A 16391-nucleotide genomic window follows, 5' to 3' on the forward strand; every position below is an offset into this window, starting at 1 on the left:
CAGCGTGTTGCTACACGCGCACGCATGTTACAGCATGTTGCTGTGTGTGCATGCGTGTCACAGTGTGCAGCTGCATGCACACGCATGTTACGGTGCCCGCACCCATGTTGCAGGGCGGCGTGGCGCGTGCGGGTGTTGTACGTGGCTCCGGGTGCCCGTGCGCAGAGCATGACGTGCATGCATGTCGCGGGGTGTGCATGCCTGTCGCGGGGCATGCACGCGTGTTGTGGGGCATGCACGCATGTTATCGCATGTTGCCGCGCGTGCCGGCAGTGCTGCAGCGCTGGGCAGCCCCGTTTCCCCCCGCGCCCGCAGCTGCGGCTGCGAGCGCCGGAGGCCGGGGGCGCGGGTGCCCCCCAGCACCCATGGGTGCCCCCGCGCACCTGCGGGTCGGGCGCTCGCCCTTAGATGTGGCGGGGGCTGGCAGCTGCGCGGGGCCGACGCAGGTGACACCGACGGGGACACGGACGGGGACACGCAGGTGGCCCCGCTCCCGCGCTGCCCCCACCCGCCGCCCCCCTGCTTTGGCGCCGGGGAAACTGAGGCAGGGGCGCCGGCACCCCTGGGTGCTGGGGCTGGGTCCCCAGGGGTCCCCTCCGTCCCCTCTGCGTCATGGCGTGTTGGCCTGTGCTGTGACGTGTCTGCCCATGTCATGGCGTGTTCTGCCGTGACACCGCGCTGGGGGGGGTCAGCAGCGCCGGGTGTCCCCCCGCCCTGGGGACGGTGGGTGCTGGTGGGCGCCAGCAGGTCCCCGTGAGCGCTGGGGGGGCTGAGGGTGCCGGTGGGCGTCCCCGGGGCTGATGGGTGCCAGCGGGTCCCTGTGGGGCCAACGGGTGCTCGTGGGGCCTGTGGGGCTGACAGGCGCCCATGGGTGCCCGTGGAGCCGGTGGGGGCCAGTGGGTGCCCTGGGGCCAGCGGGTCCCTGTGGGGCTGTGGGTGCTGGTGGGGCTGATGGGTACCGGTGGGTGCTCATGGTAGCGATGGGTGCTGGTGGATGTTGGTGGGTGCCGCTGGGGATGACGGGTGCCGGTGGGTGCCTCTGGGGCTGATGGATGCTGGTGGAGATGATGGGTATCAGTGGGTGCCCATAGTGCTGCTGGGTGCTGCTGGGGCTGACAGGTACCGGTGGGTGCCCACGGGGCTGGTGGGTGCCCGTGGGGCTGACAAGTACCGGTGGGTGCTGGTGGGGACGACAGGTAGTCGTGGGTGCCCGCGTTGCTGGCGGGTGCCCGGGGGAACGGGTGCCCGCAGGTGCGGGTGGGTGCCGTGGGAGCGGCGGGTGCCGGCGGGGAGGCGTGGGGCTGGGCGAGACCTCGTCGACCTCTCGCCACCGGTTCCCGGCAGGAGCAGCACCCGAAAGCGGCGCTTCCTGGCAGCCGCCGGCGCCGGCACCGTTGACTAATGCGGGTGCCGGGGTGCGGGGCTGACTCAAAGCGCCGAATTCCCAGGGCCCCTCCGGGCCAGCGTCGCCGTGGGGGTCCCCGGTGCCCGGCCGCCGGCGCCGGATGCGAGGGCGGCCGCCGGGCCCCAAAACTGGGGCGGGTGGAAAAAGCCGACGAAGCGGATTCGGCCCCGGGAGGAAGAGGTGCGGGCGTGTGCGCGCGTGTGCGCGCGTGAAGGAGCGGCTGCGTGTGTGCACAAGCGTGCGAGAGCGTGCGCGAGGGTGTGCGGGCGCGCGGGCGCGTGTGCGAGCATCGGCGGACACGTACCAGCCTGTGCGAGCGTCCCCACGCGTGTGAGAGCGTGCATGGGCAGGCACAGCATGCACTGGCGTGTGCAAGAACACGTGAGCGTGCACAAGCATTTGTGAACACGTGCAAGCGTGCGTGAATGTGTGCAAGCACGGAGAAGCGTGCAGCAGCCTGCAGGAGCGTGTACAAGCATTCAGAGCTTTCCGCAACCCTTTGCAAACGTGCACAAGCACAGGCAAGTGTGCCCAAGCGTGTGCGCGTGACTGAGGGTGTGTGCATGTGCCCATGCGCGCCCAAGCGTGCATCAGCCCCGCAGCGTCCCTGTGCTTGAACGACTGCATGCGGGCGTGCACAAGTGTGCCCGTGCGAGTGTGCAAGTGTGTGCGAGCAGGCAGGAGGGGGCTCAGGCATCTCCGAGTGTGCACAAGCGTGTGCAAGGTTGCACGGACGCACGTGTATGTGCACAAGCGCGTGCAGGGCGGAGGGTGACAAGCTGGCGGCAGTTGAGGGGCGAGAGCCCTCGGGGTGGCAGGGGTCCCCCGGGGGCTCTGGGGCATCGCCGGGGTTGGGACCCCCCGCTGCAGGGTCCCCCCCCGGCCCCCAGCTCTGGCACCTTTGCCCCCGGATCCCTCTGCTCCCGCGGCCCCGCTCCGTGTCCCTCGGCCCTGCTGGCCCCCAGGCTCGGCCACTCCCCGGCTCTGCCGTCCCCAGCCCCGGCGTCCCCCTTTCCCACGGCTCCGGTGCCCCCAGCCCCGTGAGCGCACCCCACGGCCCCCCTCCCGCCGGTGCCGGGGCTGTACCAAGCTGTGCCAGGGCCACGCCGGGGCCGTGCCGGGCTGTGCCATGGCGGCGGGCGCCTTCCTGCGAGGTGGGGCCGTGTCCCAGTTGCGGCTTCGCCGGTGCTCGCTGCCGCTGCGGTTTCAGCAGCCCCCGGCGTCCGGCAGGGCCCACCCTGTGCCGGGGCCACGGGGGGACGCCCGGGGCACCCAGGGGCTCCTGGGGGGCCCTGAGCGCGGGGAGGGCGTCGGAGCCCGTGGGGTGCCATCGGAGCCCAAAGGTGCCGCGGGGAGCCCATAGGTGCCACGGGGAGTCCACATGAGCCCATACGGACCACGCGAGCTCATGGGGGGCACGTGAGCCCCTAAGTGACACCTGGGTCCATAGGGGACACCGATGCCCATAGGGGACACGCGAGCCCATGGAGTCCCAGTGAGAATGTGGGTGGCAGACGTGGTCCCCAAGAGGACATGCGGTCCCACGGGGCCCGTAGGAGCCCCTGGGGTGACACGGGAACCTAGCGAGGACACGGGAGCCCGCGGGGTGACGTGGGGGCCCATGGGGGACGTGAGCCTGTGGGGGCCACATAAGCCCACAGCGGCCACGTGAGCCCGCGTGGCGACACGTGAACCTGTGAGGGACACGTGAGGCCATAGGGGACACGTGAGGCCATAGGTGCCATGTGAGCCCATAGGGGACACCTGGGCCCATAGGGGACCCGTGAGCCCAGGGGGCGTGTGCGAGGACACAGATGGCGCACGCGGTCCCACGGGTGCCACGGGAGCCCGGAGGGGCCGTGAGCTCCCGGTGAGCCCCGGGGGAGCCCTCGGGGCGGGCGCCCACCCCGTCCCTCCCGCCCGCAGCCCACATCGAGGTGATCCCCTGCAAGATCTGTGGGGACAAATCCTCGGGGATCCACTACGGTGTCATCACCTGCGAGGGCTGCAAGGTGGGCCGGGCGCCGGGGGGGCTGGGGGTGCCGGCAGGGGGCCGGGGGTGCCAGCACGGCGGTGACCCCCGGCGCAGGGCTTTTTCCGGCGCAGCCAGCAGAGCAGCCTGAGCTACGCCTGCAGCCGCCAGCAGAACTGCCCCATCGACCGGGCCAGCCGCAACCGCTGCCAGCACTGCCGCCTGCAGAAGTGCCTGCGCCTCGGCATGTCCCGCGACGGTGGGTGCCCACCCCGGGGCCACGGGTGCAGCCCCCTCCCCACAGCGGGGTGCAGCCCCACACCCGGGTGCACCCCCAACCCCGTACCTAGGTGCAGCCCCTGCCCCAGAACTGGGTGCAGCCCCGGCCCCGTTCCCGCCGGCTGTGCCCCCCGGGGCCGCGGCTGCCTGGGGACGGCGGTGCGCCCCGGCGGGCCGCGGTGTCCCCGGGAGGAAGCAGAGCGGCCGTGGGTGCGCCCGGAGGAAGCGGGCCGGCGGGGGCCACCGTGACACACGCGTGGGGCCGGAAAGCCCCGGTGCCACGGCTATGTAGGTCGCGGGGAGCCGGGGCCGGTGCCTGCACACGCATGCAGACACGCGTGTGGCACGCATGTCCCCCAGCGCCGCCGCCGCCTCTCCCCGCAGCCGTCAAGTTCGGCCGCATGTCCAAGAAGCAGCGGGACCGGCTGCACGCCGAGGTGCAGCAGCAGCTGGAGCAGCGGCAGCAGGAGCGGGTGGCCGAGGGGGCACCCGCCATCCCCCTGGGGCTGTCGGGGTGCCGGGGCCACCCACTGACCCCCGCCAGCACCCCGGGGTGCCCCGGCGCCCACCACGGCGGGACAGAGGGCAGGGCTGGTCCCACGGCGGCGGTGGAGCTGGGGCGGCTGGAGGGGACCAAGCGGGGCCCGGATGGGGACAGGGACAGGGTTGGGGACAGGGATGTCCCCGACCTCTACCCCCACCCTGATGTCGGCAGCCTCCTGGAGTCACCCACATCCTCCAGCGTGGAGATCGGTGAGTCGCTGGGTGCCGCATGCCCGTGGGGGCTGGGTCTGTCACCCACGGGTGCTCCGGGGTGGTGGGACCTGGCTCCGTCACCCATGGGTGCTCTGGGGTGGTGGGACCTGGCTCCATTGCTGACGGGTGCTGGGCGGTGGTGGGACCTTGCCCACTGGGGACATGGGCAAGGGCTGCCTGCCCCGTCCCCGTCCCCGAGCCCCCGTCCCCTGTGCCCCCGCAGAGCACCTCACCCAGAACGTCCTCAAGTCGTACCGGGAGACCTGCCAGCTCCGCGCCGAGGACCTGCAGCTCCGGCGCTGGGACACCTTCTCCCGCGAGGAGGTCTGCGCCTACCAGAAGAAGGTGAGGCCAGCGGGTGGGGACAGGGGAGGGGGCACGGTGGTCCCAGGGCACCCGGAGGATGCCGAGGGCCGGGTGCCGGGGCTCCGGCGTGGTGCGGAGCGATGGGGACGCTCTCGGGGGCTTGGGGAGGGCTTGGGGTGGGGGTGACGGCCGGTCCCGCAGCCGATGGAGGAGATGTGGCAGCGCTGCGCCGGGCGCATCACCGAGGCCATCCAGTACGTGGTGGAGTTCGCCAAGCGCCTGCGCGGCTTCATGGACCTCTGCCAGAACGACCAGATCGTCCTCCTCAAAGCGGGTACGGGGCCACCTCGTCCCCTGTCCCCAGCCCCGGGGCCACCTCATCCCCTGTCCCCAGCCCTGGGCCACCTCGTCCCCTGTCCCCAGCCCCGGGGCCACCACATCCCCTGTCCTCAGCCCCACAGCCCCTGCTGCCCCCATCTCGCCAGCCCTGGTGTCCCCGGGCGATGGGATGCTCTGGTCCCATCAGGGAGGTGACAGTCCCTACAGGATGCCATGGTCCCATTGGGAGGTGACGGTCCCCAAGGGATGGTGTGGTCCCATCACGGGGTGGCAGTCCCTATGGGCTGCTCTGGTCCCAGCAGGGAGGTGACAGTCCCGTGGGTCCCACCGGGGAGGTGACAGTCCCCAGGGGCCACTCCAACCACACTGGGGAGGTGACAGTCCCGTGGATCCCACCGGGGAGGTGACAGTCCCCAGGGGCCACCCCGACCCCACCGGGGAGGTGACGGCCCCCAGGGCTGGTGCCACTGGGCACCGACCCAACGCCCAGCAGTGGCACCGCGGGGCCCCGTGTCCCTGGTGCCACCGTCCCCGTCCCTGTCCCGCTGCCGGGCGGTGGCAGGCGCCATGGAGGTGGTGCTGGTGCGCATGTGCCGAGCCTTCAACTCCGACAACCGGACCGTCTTCTTCGAGGGCAAGTACGCTGGCGCCGAGCTCTTCCGATCCCTGGGTAGGGCTGGGGACACGGGGGGACGTGGGGGGGGACACGTGGGGACACGCGGTGACGAGGGCTCCCCGCAGGCTGCCATGAGCTCATCAGCTCCATCTTTGACTTCGCCCAGAGCCTCTGCGCTCTGCACTTCTCGGAGAGCGAGGTGGCCTTCTTCAGCGCCCTCGTCCTCATCAACTCCAGTGAGGGGGCCCCATGTCCCCCCGCGTCCCCCCGCGTCCCCCCGTGTCCCCCCGTGCCTCAGTTTCCCTCCCCGGCCCTGCAGGAACCCAAAACCCTGTGGTTTTCTCCTAAAGCAGCTGCTGGGGTTGGGTGTCCTCAGCTGGCCTCTGCTGCCCCCCCCCCCCGTCCCTGTGGTGTCCCCACCCTGTCCCCAGCCCTGTCCCTGTCCTGTTGTGGTCCCCACCTTGTCCCCATCTGCATCCCGTCCTGCCACGGTCCCGTCTCTCCCCATTGCCATCCCTGTCCTTGTCCCCATCTCCATCCTCATCCCGTCCTTGTGCCCATCCTTGTCCTTTCCCATCCCTGTCCCCGTGCCCATCCTGTCCCCATCCTCGTGCCAGTCCCATCCCATCCCTGTCCCCATCCTGTCCCTGTGCCCATCCCATCTCTGTCCCCATCCTCATCCTCATCCCATCCCCGTCCCCATCCTTTTCCATCCCCGTCCCTGTCCCCATCCTGTCCCTGTGCCCATCCTCATCCCATCCCTGTCCCCATCCTTTTCCATCCCCATCCCTGTCCCCATGCCCATCCCATCCCATCCCATCCCTGTCCCCATCCCATCCTTGTCCCTGTGCCCATCCCATCCCCGTCCCCATCCTTTTCCATCCCCGTCCCTGTCCCCATCCTGTCCCTGTGCCCATCCCATCCCATCCCTGTCCCCATCCCATCCTTGTCCCTGTGCCCATCCCATCCCCGTCCCCATCCTTTTCCATCCCCATCCCTGTCCCCGTCCCGTCCCCATCCCCACGCCACCGGCCATGTCCCCTGTCCCCTGTCCCCAGACCGGCCGTGGCTGCAGGAGCAGGCGAAGGTGGCGCGGCTGCAGGGACACCTGGAAGTCGCCTTCCGCCTCCTGCTGCGCCGGACGCACCGCGAGGGGCTCCTGGCCAGGGTGCGGCGCGGGGGGACCGGGGGGGGTCCGCAGGGCGGGGGGTCTGCCACGGGCAGGGGGTCACGCCGGGGCGTGGGGCGGCCCGCGCGGCCTGCGTCGCCCCGCGCGGCAGGCGTGTGACGGCCGCGTGTCCCCGCGGGCAGCTGCCGCCGCCGGGGCGCCTGCGGGCGCTGTGCTCGCAGCACGTGGAGCAGCTCCAGGCCTTCCGCCGCCTGCACCCCGGGGTGCTGCACGCCGCCTTCCCCCCGCTCTACCGCGAGCTCTTCGCTTCCGAGGCCGAGGCCCCCGGCAGCGCCCGCTGAGCCCCCGCCGCGGGCCGGGCACCGGGGGCCTCGCCCTGCCCTCCCCCTGCCTCCCGCCTGCCCGCGGCCGGGGGCGGCGGGGAGCGCCGGCACCCACGGGTGCTCCCCCGGCCGGGGACACCTGCACCGGAGGATCCAACACCCCGAGGGGCTCCGGCGCCCAGCGACGCTCTGTCACCCGGCGATGCTCCGTCGCGCAAGGAGGATCCATCACCCGGCGATGCCCTGTCACCCAACAGGGCTTTGTCACCCAGTGATGGTCTGTCACCTGGTGATGCGCCGTCACCCAGAGGAGCTTCGTCGCCCAGTGACACTCCATCACACAGTGATGCTCCGTCACCCGGCGATGGCCTGTCACCCACTGACGCTCCGTCACCCGGCGGGGCTCCGTCACCGAGGAGGCTCCGTCACCCGGCGGGGCTCCACCGCCTGTGGGTGCCCCCGTGCTCCCCAGGGCCGCAGGCTCCCGCGTGGGCCCCCCACGGGTCTCCCGGTGTGGGGGGGGGCCCGGCCGGGGCCGCGGCTGTACCGGGGCGGAATAAAGGCATTTGGGGGGACAGCGTGTCCGTGGGCTGCGTCACGGGGGGACAGGGGGGTGACAGGGGGGTGACAGGGCGTGACGGGGGTGACGGGGGTGACGGGGTGACGGGCGTGGCCCCGGTGACACCGGGTGCGGCGGACACAGCGTGAGCCCCGCCCCGCCTCCCGGGACCCCACGGCCACGCCACGCGGAGCATCGCGGGGCGGGGCAAAGCCTCCCCCGCGCTCGCTGACGGGACCCCCCGCCCGTCACTCCCCGCTCAGGGCGGGCCCGAGCCCCCCTCTGCTGCTCGCTGATTGGCTCCATCCGGCGACGGCGCGGCGCGGATTGGCCGCTTTATTCCCAGGCCAGTGCTGTGCCCCGCCCCCTCGCCCCTCTCCTCCCTCCCCCTCCCCTGGGAGGCCGTCCGGGGATTGGCCACCGCCCCTTCACGGTGATTGGTGGGGCGGGGAGGAGCGGCGCTGTGATTGGAGCGCGACGGGAGGGGGCGGGGCTAGCGGCGGCTGGGCGCGTAAGGCGGCGGCGGCTCGGGGGGCGCGGGGGGACCGGGGGGCGCCGGGCCCGGGGCTCCGCTCGGAGCCGGTACCCGGGCGCTGCACCGCCGCGACCGGGCTCCCCAGGTAGCTTGAGGCCGCCCCGGGAAGCGGCGGGGCCGCGGGTCGGGGGGGAGGTCGGTGCCCACCCGCTGCGGCGGCTCCTCTGCCGGGGAGCCGCGGCCTTGTTCCGGCGGGACCGGGACCGGGACCGGGGCCGGGGCCGAGGCCGAGGCCGAGGCGGGCTCGGGCCTGAGCGCCTGCTCCGCGGGTGGCCGAGCCCTCTGCAGCGGGAGCGGGGGCGGCGGAGGGTGCCTCGGTGCGGGGGGGGCCCGGCCTGGGGCCTGGCTCTCCCGGTAAAGCCTCTCCTTCCTCAGGCCGCGGGGAAGATGACGGCGGAGCGGGGTTACTGGAGCAGCCTGACGCCGCCGCAGAAAGCCGCGGTGGTCCTGGGGATCCCGGCCGGCGCCGCCGTCCTCTACATCCTGTACCGCAGGTACCGGGAGAGCCGAGGTGGGTGTCGCGGCCCCCCGTGTCGCTCCCACCCTTCCCACGTGTGGGCTTGGGCCTTCAGCTGCCTCCCCCTGCCCCGACCTCCCCTCGCCTTCCCCAGACGTGCCCCTGGAATTTCCAGAGCTGGTGGGCCCCCTCCCTGGGGCCGGGGAGGCTGTTGGAGTAGCTTCGCCCGCTTTGAGTCTCCCTGGTGCTGTTTGTAACCCCCCCGGGATGGCGGTGGCTGTGGGGACCCGCTGCCGTCACCCTGCCGCTCTGCCCTCAGAGGAGCGCCTGACCTTCGTGGGAGATGAGGAGCTGGAAATGGAGGTGCGAGTCCCCCGGGCGGCCGTGAAATCCATCATCGGCCGGAAGGGAGCCACTATCAAAAAGGTAAGTGATGCCAGAGGCTCACGGGGGTGACGGGAAAGGGCCAGGTCGCTCCTGCGGGACGTTTACTGGGAGCCCCAGTAAATGGCAGCGTGGGGGCTGGTCCCCCCTGCCCTGTGCCCGCAGCTAAGCCAAGAGACGGGGGCTCGCATCGACGTGGAGAGAGAGGACGAGGGCGAGGAGACGGTGCTGCTGATCTCGGGCTCCCCCGGCCAAGTCTGCCGGGCGAAAGCCGCCGTCCACCAGATCGTGACGGAGAGCGCCCCGGTGTCGGAGCAGCTCTGCGTGCCCCAGACAGCTGTCGGCAGGATTATCGGTACCTCTGCTCCCCCGGGGCCCTTCCACCCCCCCTGGGGAGGCAGGGGACAGCGGGAAGTGTCACAAACTGACCCTCTTGGTGTCTGCGGCGGCACAATTGCCCTCAAAAGCCACGACGGCGTGAGCGGGTCGGGGCAGGAGGGCTGCAAGGGTTCCCTGCAGGATGGAGGTTGGCTCCTGCTCTGAGTCTGCTCTGCCTCGGTTTCCTGGGGCTTTCCCCTGTCTCCCGCAGGCCGGGGCGGCGAGACGGTGCGGGGCATCTGCCGCAGCTCGGGGGCCAAAGTGCTCTGCGAGCGCGAGGCCGACGCCGGCCTGGCCCCCGTCAGGGTCATCCAGCTCTCGGGGACGCGGAAGGAGGTGGCGGCTGCCAAGGTGAGCGGGAGGCAGCGGGGCAGGGGGTCGGCTCGGCCCCCCAGCCCAACCCTCTCCTCTTCCCCCCCCCAAGAAACTCATCATGGAGAAGCTGATGGAAGACGACGCCTTCCGGAAGGAGCTGGCCCAGTCGACGGCGATGCGGTGCCAGCGCAAGCAGCCCCTGGGCAGCCGACAGGAGCCGGAGCCACTCCCCAACGGGGCGCCGGAGCACGGGGAAGAGGACGGGGGCTCGTCCTGGGGCGAGGGCTCGCTCCTGGGCCGGGCTCCCTTTGAGGAGGCGGAGGAGCTGGAGGATGAGAGTGAGGAGCTGGAGGAGCCGGCGGCAGGGCCTGACGCAGCGGTGCCGAAATTTGAGGGTGAGAGAAGCGTTTGCATCGTCCCCAGGGTGCGAGGGGAAAACCACACTTTGGGGGGGATGTGTTTGCTGGGGTCCCTCGGGGGCTGCAGGGCGTCGGGAGCCATTTCCATGGCGCTGGGTCACCCCGGGTTGCCTGCGGCTTCCCCAGGCTCGCTCCCTCTGTCTCCGCTCCATGTGCTGGCGTGGCCGGAGCCGAGGCCGGGCAGGGCAGCTCGGCTGCCTCCCGGGCCCTTTCCGGAGCCATTTGTCCTGCGGGTGGGCCCAGACGCGTCCCCGCGAGCGGGATCCAAAGGCCTGCCTCTCCCCGACTCCGCGGGAGGCTGGGGTCCCCCTCGGCCGCCCTCACCGGCCCTCACCGGGGCTCCCCACGCTTCGCCCGTAGTTCCCAGCCCCGATTTCAGCTTCCACGCCGACGAGCACCTGGAAGTTTATGTCTCGGCCGCGGAAAACCCCAGCCACTTCTGGATCCAGATCATCGGCCACCGCAGCCTGCAGCTGGACAAGCTGACCACCGAGATGCGGCTGTACTACCAGAGCAGCGGCTGCGCGGTGAGGCCCCGCCGGGCGCCGCCCGCCCGTCCCCCTGCTCCCCTCACCTCTCCCGGGGCCGTCACCCGCCCTGTCCCCCCCAGGCAGAGCTCGCCAGCGCCCAGGCAGGGGACATCGTGGCCGCTCCCTATGGGGACAGCAGCGACTGGTACCGAGCCCGCGTCCTGGGCACCCTGGAGAACGGCAACCTTGACCTTTACTATGTGGATTTTGGGGACAACGGGGAGGCCCCCCGCGAGGCGCTGCGGGCCCTGCGGTGAGCGCGGGGCCTCGCCTGGGGGCTGGTTTGCGGCGGGGCAGCGCGCCCTCACGCTGGCTTTCTCTCCCCGGCAGGAGCGACTTCCTGAGCCTGCCCTTCCAGGCCATCGAGTGCAGCCTGGCCGGCGTCGCGCCCGCCGGTGAGCGGGGACCGTGGGGGGCTGGGGTCGGCTGCGTCCCTTCTCCGCGGACGCCGCCGGCGTCGGCCGCTCCCGGCCCGGGCCCCGCTGACCCCGTTAATCCTCTCCGCAGGCGCCGGGTGGGAAGAGGCGGCCCTGGACGCCTTCGACCGCCTCACCCACTGCGCCGCCTGGGAACCGCTGGTGGCCAAAATTTCCAGTTACGTCCAGTCGGGGCTGGGCACCCGGCCCAACGTCAGGCTCTACGACCTCCGCCACGGGCAGGTGAGTCCCCGCCGTGCTCCCGGGAGCCCCGGCTCCCTCGGCTGCGCCCCGACCCCTCCGCTCTCCCCGCAGAGCCTGGATGTCGGGGCGGAGCTGGTGCGGCTGGGCCACGCCGTGCCCTGGCCCCGGGAGGAGGCTGCGGCGGAGACGCCGGTGAGCGGGAGCAGGCACGGGACGGGGGCGGGAGCCGGCCCTGCTACCGGGGGACGGTTCCTTCCCGGCGTCGCCGGGGACGGTGCCTGACTTCGCTCTTCCCGGCGCAGGAGGACGTTGCCTGCGCCTCCCCGGAGCCCCGGCAAAGTCCCGGTGCCTGCGGCGACGCTGCCGTCCTGACGGAGGGGAGCTCCCGCTGACGGCCCCGCCAGCGGCATCGCCCCTGCGGAGCTCTGGGAGGGCGAGGGGCTGCTGCCGTCGCCGCTCGTGCCCCGTCTCCCCGTTCCCGGTTGCCCTCGGGCTGTTTCCCCCCCAGCCCGGGGCAAGAACGGTTTTGGGGTCGGGATTCAATAAAGAGGAATTCACCGCCGTCCCTCTCCGCTCCCTGCCGGGACGGGGCCCCGGTTTCCCGGGAGGCTGCTCGGGATCCCGACGCTCCTGACGGGAGGCCATGGGGGGGTCTGGGGTACGGGGGGGGCGGGGAACTGGGGTTACTGGGCTCCCGACTGGGAGCACTGGGCGCAGGCGCGCGGCGGGCAGCCCCCGGTGGGGTCCTCGGGCGCCGGGACCGGCGCCGGTGGCGCAGGCGCGCGGCGGGGGCCTGCGCGGGGTCCTCGGGCGGCGCAGGCGCGCGGCGGGCAGCCCCGCGGGGTCCTCGGGCGGCGCCGGGAGCGGCGCGGGGGCCGCCATGTTGGGCCGGGGGGCGGCGGGGGGCTGCGGCCTGCTGCTGCGGGCGGCGAGCCGGGCCCTGAGCCTCAGCCACGGCCGGGTGAGGGGCGCCGGGGGTGCCGCGGCGCCGGGGGGGGCGGTACCGGGGTGTCCGTGAGGGCGGCGGGGGCGGCTGTTGGGGCGCCGGGGGGGTGTAGGGTGCGTAGGCGCGTATTCCCCGCGCACCCGGGCCGGGGGGCCGGGCTCGGGGCTGAGCCCTGGCTCCCGCGGCAGGGGACGGTGGTGGTGGAGCGGTGGTGGCAGGTCCCGCTCAGCAAAGAGGGGCGGCAGCCGCGCCTGCACCCCCGCAGGCACCGCGTCTACCGGCTGCTGGAGGACACCAAGCACCTGCCCAAGGCGGAGCTGGAGCTGATCCTCACCCAGTCGGTGGAGGGTACGTCCCCTTCCGGGCCTTAACCCCGCTTCTGTCCCGCTTTGCCCCCGCCCGCGCAGGGGGGAGCGGGGATCCCCCCGTTGGGTCCCGTTTCCAACGGTCCGGCGGCGGCAGGGATTCATCCCTCGGGCTGCGGGAGGATGCGGGGCTGCAGAGCCCCGAAACCAATAATTTATGGCCTTTTGGGTCTTTTTTTTTTTTTAAACCTCCGTCAGAGGGGACCGCAGAGCTGCCGCGGGGGCTGGGGGGCTGGCGCCCCCCCCCCCCCCCCCCCCAGCGTCGCCTCTCCTCTCGCCCCTCTCCTCGCAGATTTGGGGAACCGGGGAGACGTGGTCAGCGTCAAGAAACACCTGGGTCGCAACAAGCTGCTGCCGCAGGGGCTGGCTGTCTACGCGTCGCCGGAGAACAGAAAGATGTTTGAGGAGGAGAAGAAGGTGAGTCGGCGCGGAGGGGGTTCCCCGGGCGTTTTTAGCCCGTCCACGTGTTGAAATCGGGAGATCCTACGGAAGGAGCGGCGATTGCGGTTTCAAAGGGTCGGTTGCTCTTTGGGATCGTCCCTGTCTCCCTCCACCCGCGCGTTTGTGGTTTTGTGGGGTGAGATCTGCCGATCGCCTTACAAGTACGGCACCACGATGAGCCCCGGCAGCGTGCCGGCAGGCTGCCCGGCACGCGACGTCGCCGAGCCTTCCCTTCGTTTATTCCCCTCGATCCCTTTTCCTTGCAGCTGCGCCAGGAAGGGAAGCTGGAGGTGCTCCAGACCCAGAGCGGGGAGAAGGTGAGTGGGGGGGCACCAGCCAGTCCGGAGTTGTTCCCGAGAAATCCCTGAGTCCCGGACAGCGCAAAGCCTCCGCCGGTGCCTCTTGGCCAGGTCGCCCTCCCTCCGGCTGCGGCCGGAGCAGGCAGCTGCCTGCACGTGTGCGCTTCCCGGTGCGGGTTGAGGGCCGGGGCAGCCCCGTGCCCCCCTCCCAAGCCCCTCGGGACCTCGCCGACTTCCCAGCCGGAGCGTCGGGAGCGCAGCCCTCTCCCCTCTGCCCCCGACACCTTCCTCCCCGCCCTCACAGACCATCAGGTTCCTCAAGAGCTGCCGCCTCGAGGTGGGCATGAAAAACAACGTCAAGTGGGAGCTGAACAACGAAATCGTGGCTCGCCACTTCCTCAAAAACGTGAGTGGTTCTCGCCGGCGTTGCCCGGAGCCGGCTCCGTGCCGGCCAGAAGCTCTGTGCCGCTGCCGGGAGCGAGCGGGGCCGCGGGAGTCGGTCGTGGGGGCCCGGATCCCGGGGGACGTGGCCGAAGGGGTTTAGCTGGGGTTGGGGAGCCAGCGGCGGCTCCGTGGCTGGTTTGGGGCTCAGCCGAGGCGCGTGCCGAGAGCGGCTCAGCGGAGGCCCTAAGCCCTTAAGGGGATTAAGAAAGGGAGATGGCAAAGGGGGAGATGAGGCTGCCCCCCCCGCGGCACGGCGGGAGCCAGGGAGCCCCGCGGGTGGCTCGGGGCCTGGCAGCCCTGCCCGCGCCGCGCCGGGGGCGCAGTAAGGGGCTGGGGAGCCGGGGGGCTGCCCCCCTCCCCGGCCTTCACTCCTGCCCTCGTTTTGTTTCCCAGCTGCGGGTTTTCGTCCCTCCCCACGCGCTGAAGCTGCCGGAGGAGCCCATCACCAGGTGGGGCGAGTACTGGTGCGACGTGACGGTGAGCGAGCGGCCCCTCGGTGCCCCCTCCCCGCCGCCCTCCCGGCTCCGCGGCCTCGCTTCCCTTCTCCGCACCCCTCCACCCCCGCGGGGGTCCCACGCCGGGGGTCTCGCCCACACCAGAGACACCCAGAGCCGAGCCGGCGGTGCCCAGTCTCTGGCCCAGGCTGGCGTGTGAGGAGCGGAAATACTTTACTTAAAAAAAAAAAAAAAAAAGCAATGAAAAACCCCATCCCCGCGACCTAGATAGATGAGGGCGTCTCCTCGCCCGCCGCCATTCATCTTTTGTCCTTCCCAGCCCCTCCAGGGAGCGGAGCCGGCTCCAAAACCGCCTCCCGCCGCTCCGAATCCGTGTCACCGCCACCAGCCGCCTCGGCGGAGGCTCCCGCTTCATTCACTGCGCTGCATTCCCGCGGCAAGCGGGGAAGAGAAGGGGCGAGGGCACTCCGCCACCCTCCCTCTTCCCAGCTTTCCCCTGCTCCTTCCCCGAGCTCAGATCCCACCGGGATTTAGGGATGGAGCTACCGTGGGCGCGGGACGGGGGAGAGAAGCGAGAGCAGCCGCGAGCAGGAGCCCGGCGGCCGCTCCCTGGGGGACGCGGGGGGACACGGGGGGGTTCCCCGGCCGTGACCCCCCTCCCGTGCCGCAGGTGAACGGGCTGGAGACCGTCCGGGTGCCCATGGCGGTGGTGAAGTTCCTGCGGCCCAAGACCAAGCGCTACAAGCACTGGCTGGCGCAGCAGCAGGCGCAGCTGGCGGCGCAGCGGGAGGCTCTGCTCTGAGCTGGGGGGGCCCCGGCGCGGGCCCGGCGCCGGTTTGGTACCGGTAGGCGCTGGGGGAATGGGGGGGGGGTTCCCCGGCATGGACTTGCGGGGGTTCCCCCCCCGGACTGGTCTGTCACGGGGCAGGGGGGCTGTTCCTGCGCGCCCCCCTGCTCCCCGCCGGCGCTGCCGGCACGGCTGCACCCAATAAAGGGCTCGGCGTGGCTCGGAGCGTGGTGGGGTCCCCTCCGGGGCGGGGGTGGGACACGGGGGGTGGGAGACGTGGTGTGGGGTGTCTGGCTCCCTGGGGACTCCCCGTGCACCCGCCCCCCGGTGCAGGCCCCCCCCCAACGGCCCCCCCGAGGCGCGCCGTCGGGAAACGGTGACACCGCAGCAGCACAGGACACCGGGCGCGGGGTCTCACTGCCTGTTATTGGGGCGAGACCCCCTCCTCCCCCTGCTGACTCTTCCTCAGCTCCTCCTGGATCCGGCCCGGCAGCTCCGGCTGCGTGAAGTACCCTGGGGGGGCAGCGGGGTGAGCGGGGGGCCGGGACCCCCGGGGACCCCCCTGGGCTCTGGGGACCCTTGGGGACCCCCGTGGGCTATGGGGACTCTTGGGGACCCCCTCCAGGGCCCATCCCCAGGCTGCGGGGACCCCCGGTACCCCCTCACCTGCGGCGAACTCCAGGACGTCAGCCGGTCGCCAGCGCAGCAGCTCCCTGGTGGGGGCGGTTGTGGGGTTTTGGGGGGAAAGGGGCCGATTTCCCGCACCCCCGCGAGGGCGGGTGGGGGTCCGCGGCTCTCCGCTGCCACGGGTTTTTGCGGGGGGAGCGGGGGGGGGGTCGCGTCCCACCTGAGGAAGCCCCGCAGCAGCAGCCGGGCCTCGGGGTGCGCCCGCAGGTAGCGCTCGCTGCTCAGGCGGAGCGTGGGCTGCGGGGGGGCTCTGTCACCCGGGGCGGCCCCACGCCCCCCCCCCCCGGCCAGGGCCGCACCGCCGCGGGGGTGGGGGGCCTGCAGCCCACGTGTGATCGCGGGGGACGGGGGCCCCCGTGGGTGCCGCACCGGTACCTGGTGGGGACGCGGCGGCGGTTGCGGCGACGCCATCTTGGCCGTGCCCGGAGCGGCCCGTCGCCATGGCAACGGCGGGACACGCACACGCAGGACACGGGGGGGGCGCGGGACACGGGGGCTGGGGGGGTGCGTGTCCCCGGTGCACGATGGGGCCGGGCCCGTGGGGCCGGGCCGCGTCCGTGGGGCCGCGTCCGTGGGGCCGTGCCCGCCGCCCCGCCCCGCTCTGGCGCTCAGCACCGGGGACAGCGCCGGGCGGCCGCGGCGTGG

The 16391-nt window shown here is 72.5% G+C and overlaps 4 protein-coding genes across 6 annotated transcripts; 3 read left to right on the forward strand and 1 right to left on the reverse strand.

Moving 5' to 3' along the window:
* Window positions 1-3863: 3863 nt before the first annotated feature.
* Window positions 3864-7681, forward strand: RORC (RAR related orphan receptor C). 2 transcript variants are annotated; one of them, XM_087772034.1, is made up of 7 exons: window positions 3864-4409; window positions 4636-4757; window positions 4920-5052; window positions 5551-5727; window positions 5799-5909; window positions 6732-6841; window positions 6985-7681. In XM_087772034.1, the coding sequence occupies exons 1-7, from the start codon at window positions 3983-3985 to the stop codon at window positions 7141-7143; spliced, it is 1239 nt and encodes a 412-aa protein (XP_087628160.1). In that variant the 5' UTR covers window positions 3864-3982; the 3' UTR covers window positions 7144-7681. The 2 variants fall into 2 exon arrangements, with proteins under 2 accessions (XP_087628160.1, XP_087628161.1); XM_087772035.1 differs by having other exon boundaries at window positions 5620-5727.
* Window positions 7682-8182: 501 nt separating this feature from the next.
* TDRKH (tudor and KH domain containing) lies at window positions 8183-11884 on the forward strand. Of its 2 annotated transcripts, XM_087772166.1 has the most exons (12): window positions 8183-8304; window positions 8595-8730; window positions 8996-9102; window positions 9226-9415; window positions 9650-9789; window positions 9863-10148; window positions 10533-10699; window positions 10783-10955; window positions 11033-11097; window positions 11210-11361; window positions 11434-11514; window positions 11625-11884. In XM_087772166.1, the coding sequence occupies exons 2-12, from the start codon at window positions 8607-8609 to the stop codon at window positions 11712-11714; spliced, it is 1575 nt and encodes a 524-aa protein (XP_087628292.1). In that variant the 5' UTR covers window positions 8183-8304; window positions 8595-8606; the 3' UTR covers window positions 11715-11884. The 2 variants fall into 2 exon arrangements, with proteins under 2 accessions (XP_087628292.1, XP_087628293.1); XM_087772167.1 differs by lacking the exon at window positions 8183-8304 and having other exon boundaries at window positions 8595-8713.
* Window positions 11885-12149: 265 nt separating this feature from the next.
* MRPL9 (mitochondrial ribosomal protein L9) lies at window positions 12150-15279 on the forward strand. Its single transcript, XM_087772538.1, has 7 exons — window positions 12150-12283; window positions 12457-12616; window positions 12926-13050; window positions 13341-13391; window positions 13678-13779; window positions 14211-14294; window positions 14943-15279. Exons 1-7 carry the CDS (start codon window positions 12203-12205, stop codon window positions 15072-15074), a joined length of 735 nt encoding a protein of 244 aa, XP_087628664.1. The 5' UTR covers window positions 12150-12202; the 3' UTR covers window positions 15075-15279.
* A 154-nt stretch (window positions 15280-15433) lies between these two features.
* On the reverse strand, window positions 15434-16362 carry RIIAD1 (regulatory subunit of type II PKA R-subunit domain containing 1). The gene is made up of 3 exons (XM_087772537.1): window positions 15907-16362; window positions 15726-15772; window positions 15434-15572 (listed from the first exon to the last, which is right to left on the reverse strand). Exons 1-3 carry the CDS (start codon window positions 16155-16157, stop codon window positions 15484-15486), a joined length of 387 nt encoding a protein of 128 aa, XP_087628663.1. The 5' UTR covers window positions 16158-16362; the 3' UTR covers window positions 15434-15483.
* Between the last annotated feature and the right edge of the window lie 29 nt (window positions 16363-16391).

The sequence above is a fragment of the Nipponia nippon genome, unplaced genomic scaffold (assembly GCF_047370975.1).
Source record: "Nipponia nippon isolate SJK-2023a ecotype South Korea unplaced genomic scaffold, ASM4737097v1 scaffold_36, whole genome shotgun sequence".
In the NCBI taxonomy this organism is placed as follows: Eukaryota; Metazoa; Chordata; class Aves; order Pelecaniformes; family Threskiornithidae; genus Nipponia; species Nipponia nippon.

Excerpts from the sequence above, each read along its gene's own strand:
- RORC (XM_087772034.1), top strand. The coding sequence starts at position 3,983 with ATGCAGACACGCGTGTGGCACGCATGTCCCCCAGCGCCGCCGCCGCCT. Across the intron at positions 4,758-4,919 it reads TCTGCGCCTACCAGAAGAAG|CCGATGGAGGAGATGTGGCA; the intron begins GTGAGGCCAGCG and ends CCGGTCCCGCAG. Across the intron at positions 5,053-5,550 it reads GATCGTCCTCCTCAAAGCGG|TGGCACCGCGGGGCCCCGTG; the intron begins GTACGGGGCCAC and ends AACGCCCAGCAG.
- TDRKH (XM_087772166.1), top strand. The coding sequence starts at position 8,607 with ATGACGGCGGAGCGGGGTTACTGGAGCAGCCTGACGCCGCCGCAGAAA. Across the intron at positions 10,700-10,782 it reads ACCAGAGCAGCGGCTGCGCG|GCAGAGCTCGCCAGCGCCCA; the intron begins GTGAGGCCCCGC and ends TGTCCCCCCCAG. Across the intron at positions 11,515-11,624 it reads AGGCTGCGGCGGAGACGCCG|GAGGACGTTGCCTGCGCCTC; the intron begins GTGAGCGGGAGC and ends TTCCCGGCGCAG.
- MRPL9 (XM_087772538.1), top strand. The coding sequence starts at position 12,203 with ATGTTGGGCCGGGGGGCGGCGGGGGGCTGCGGCCTGCTGCTGCGGGCG. Across the intron at positions 12,284-12,456 it reads TGAGCCTCAGCCACGGCCGG|GGGACGGTGGTGGTGGAGCG; the intron begins GTGAGGGGCGCC and ends CTCCCGCGGCAG. Across the intron at positions 13,392-13,677 it reads AGACCCAGAGCGGGGAGAAG|ACCATCAGGTTCCTCAAGAG; the intron begins GTGAGTGGGGGG and ends CCGCCCTCACAG.
- RIIAD1 (XM_087772537.1), bottom strand. The coding sequence starts at position 16,157 with ATGGCGTCGCCGCAACCGCCGCCGCGTCCCCACCAGGTACCGGTGCGG. Across the intron at positions 15,773-15,906 it reads CTGCTGCGGGGCTTCCTCAG|GGAGCTGCTGCGCTGGCGAC; the intron begins GTGGGACGCGAC and ends CGCCCCCACCAG. Across the intron at positions 15,573-15,725 it reads CGTCCTGGAGTTCGCCGCAG|GGTACTTCACGCAGCCGGAG; the intron begins GTGAGGGGGTAC and ends CTGCCCCCCCAG.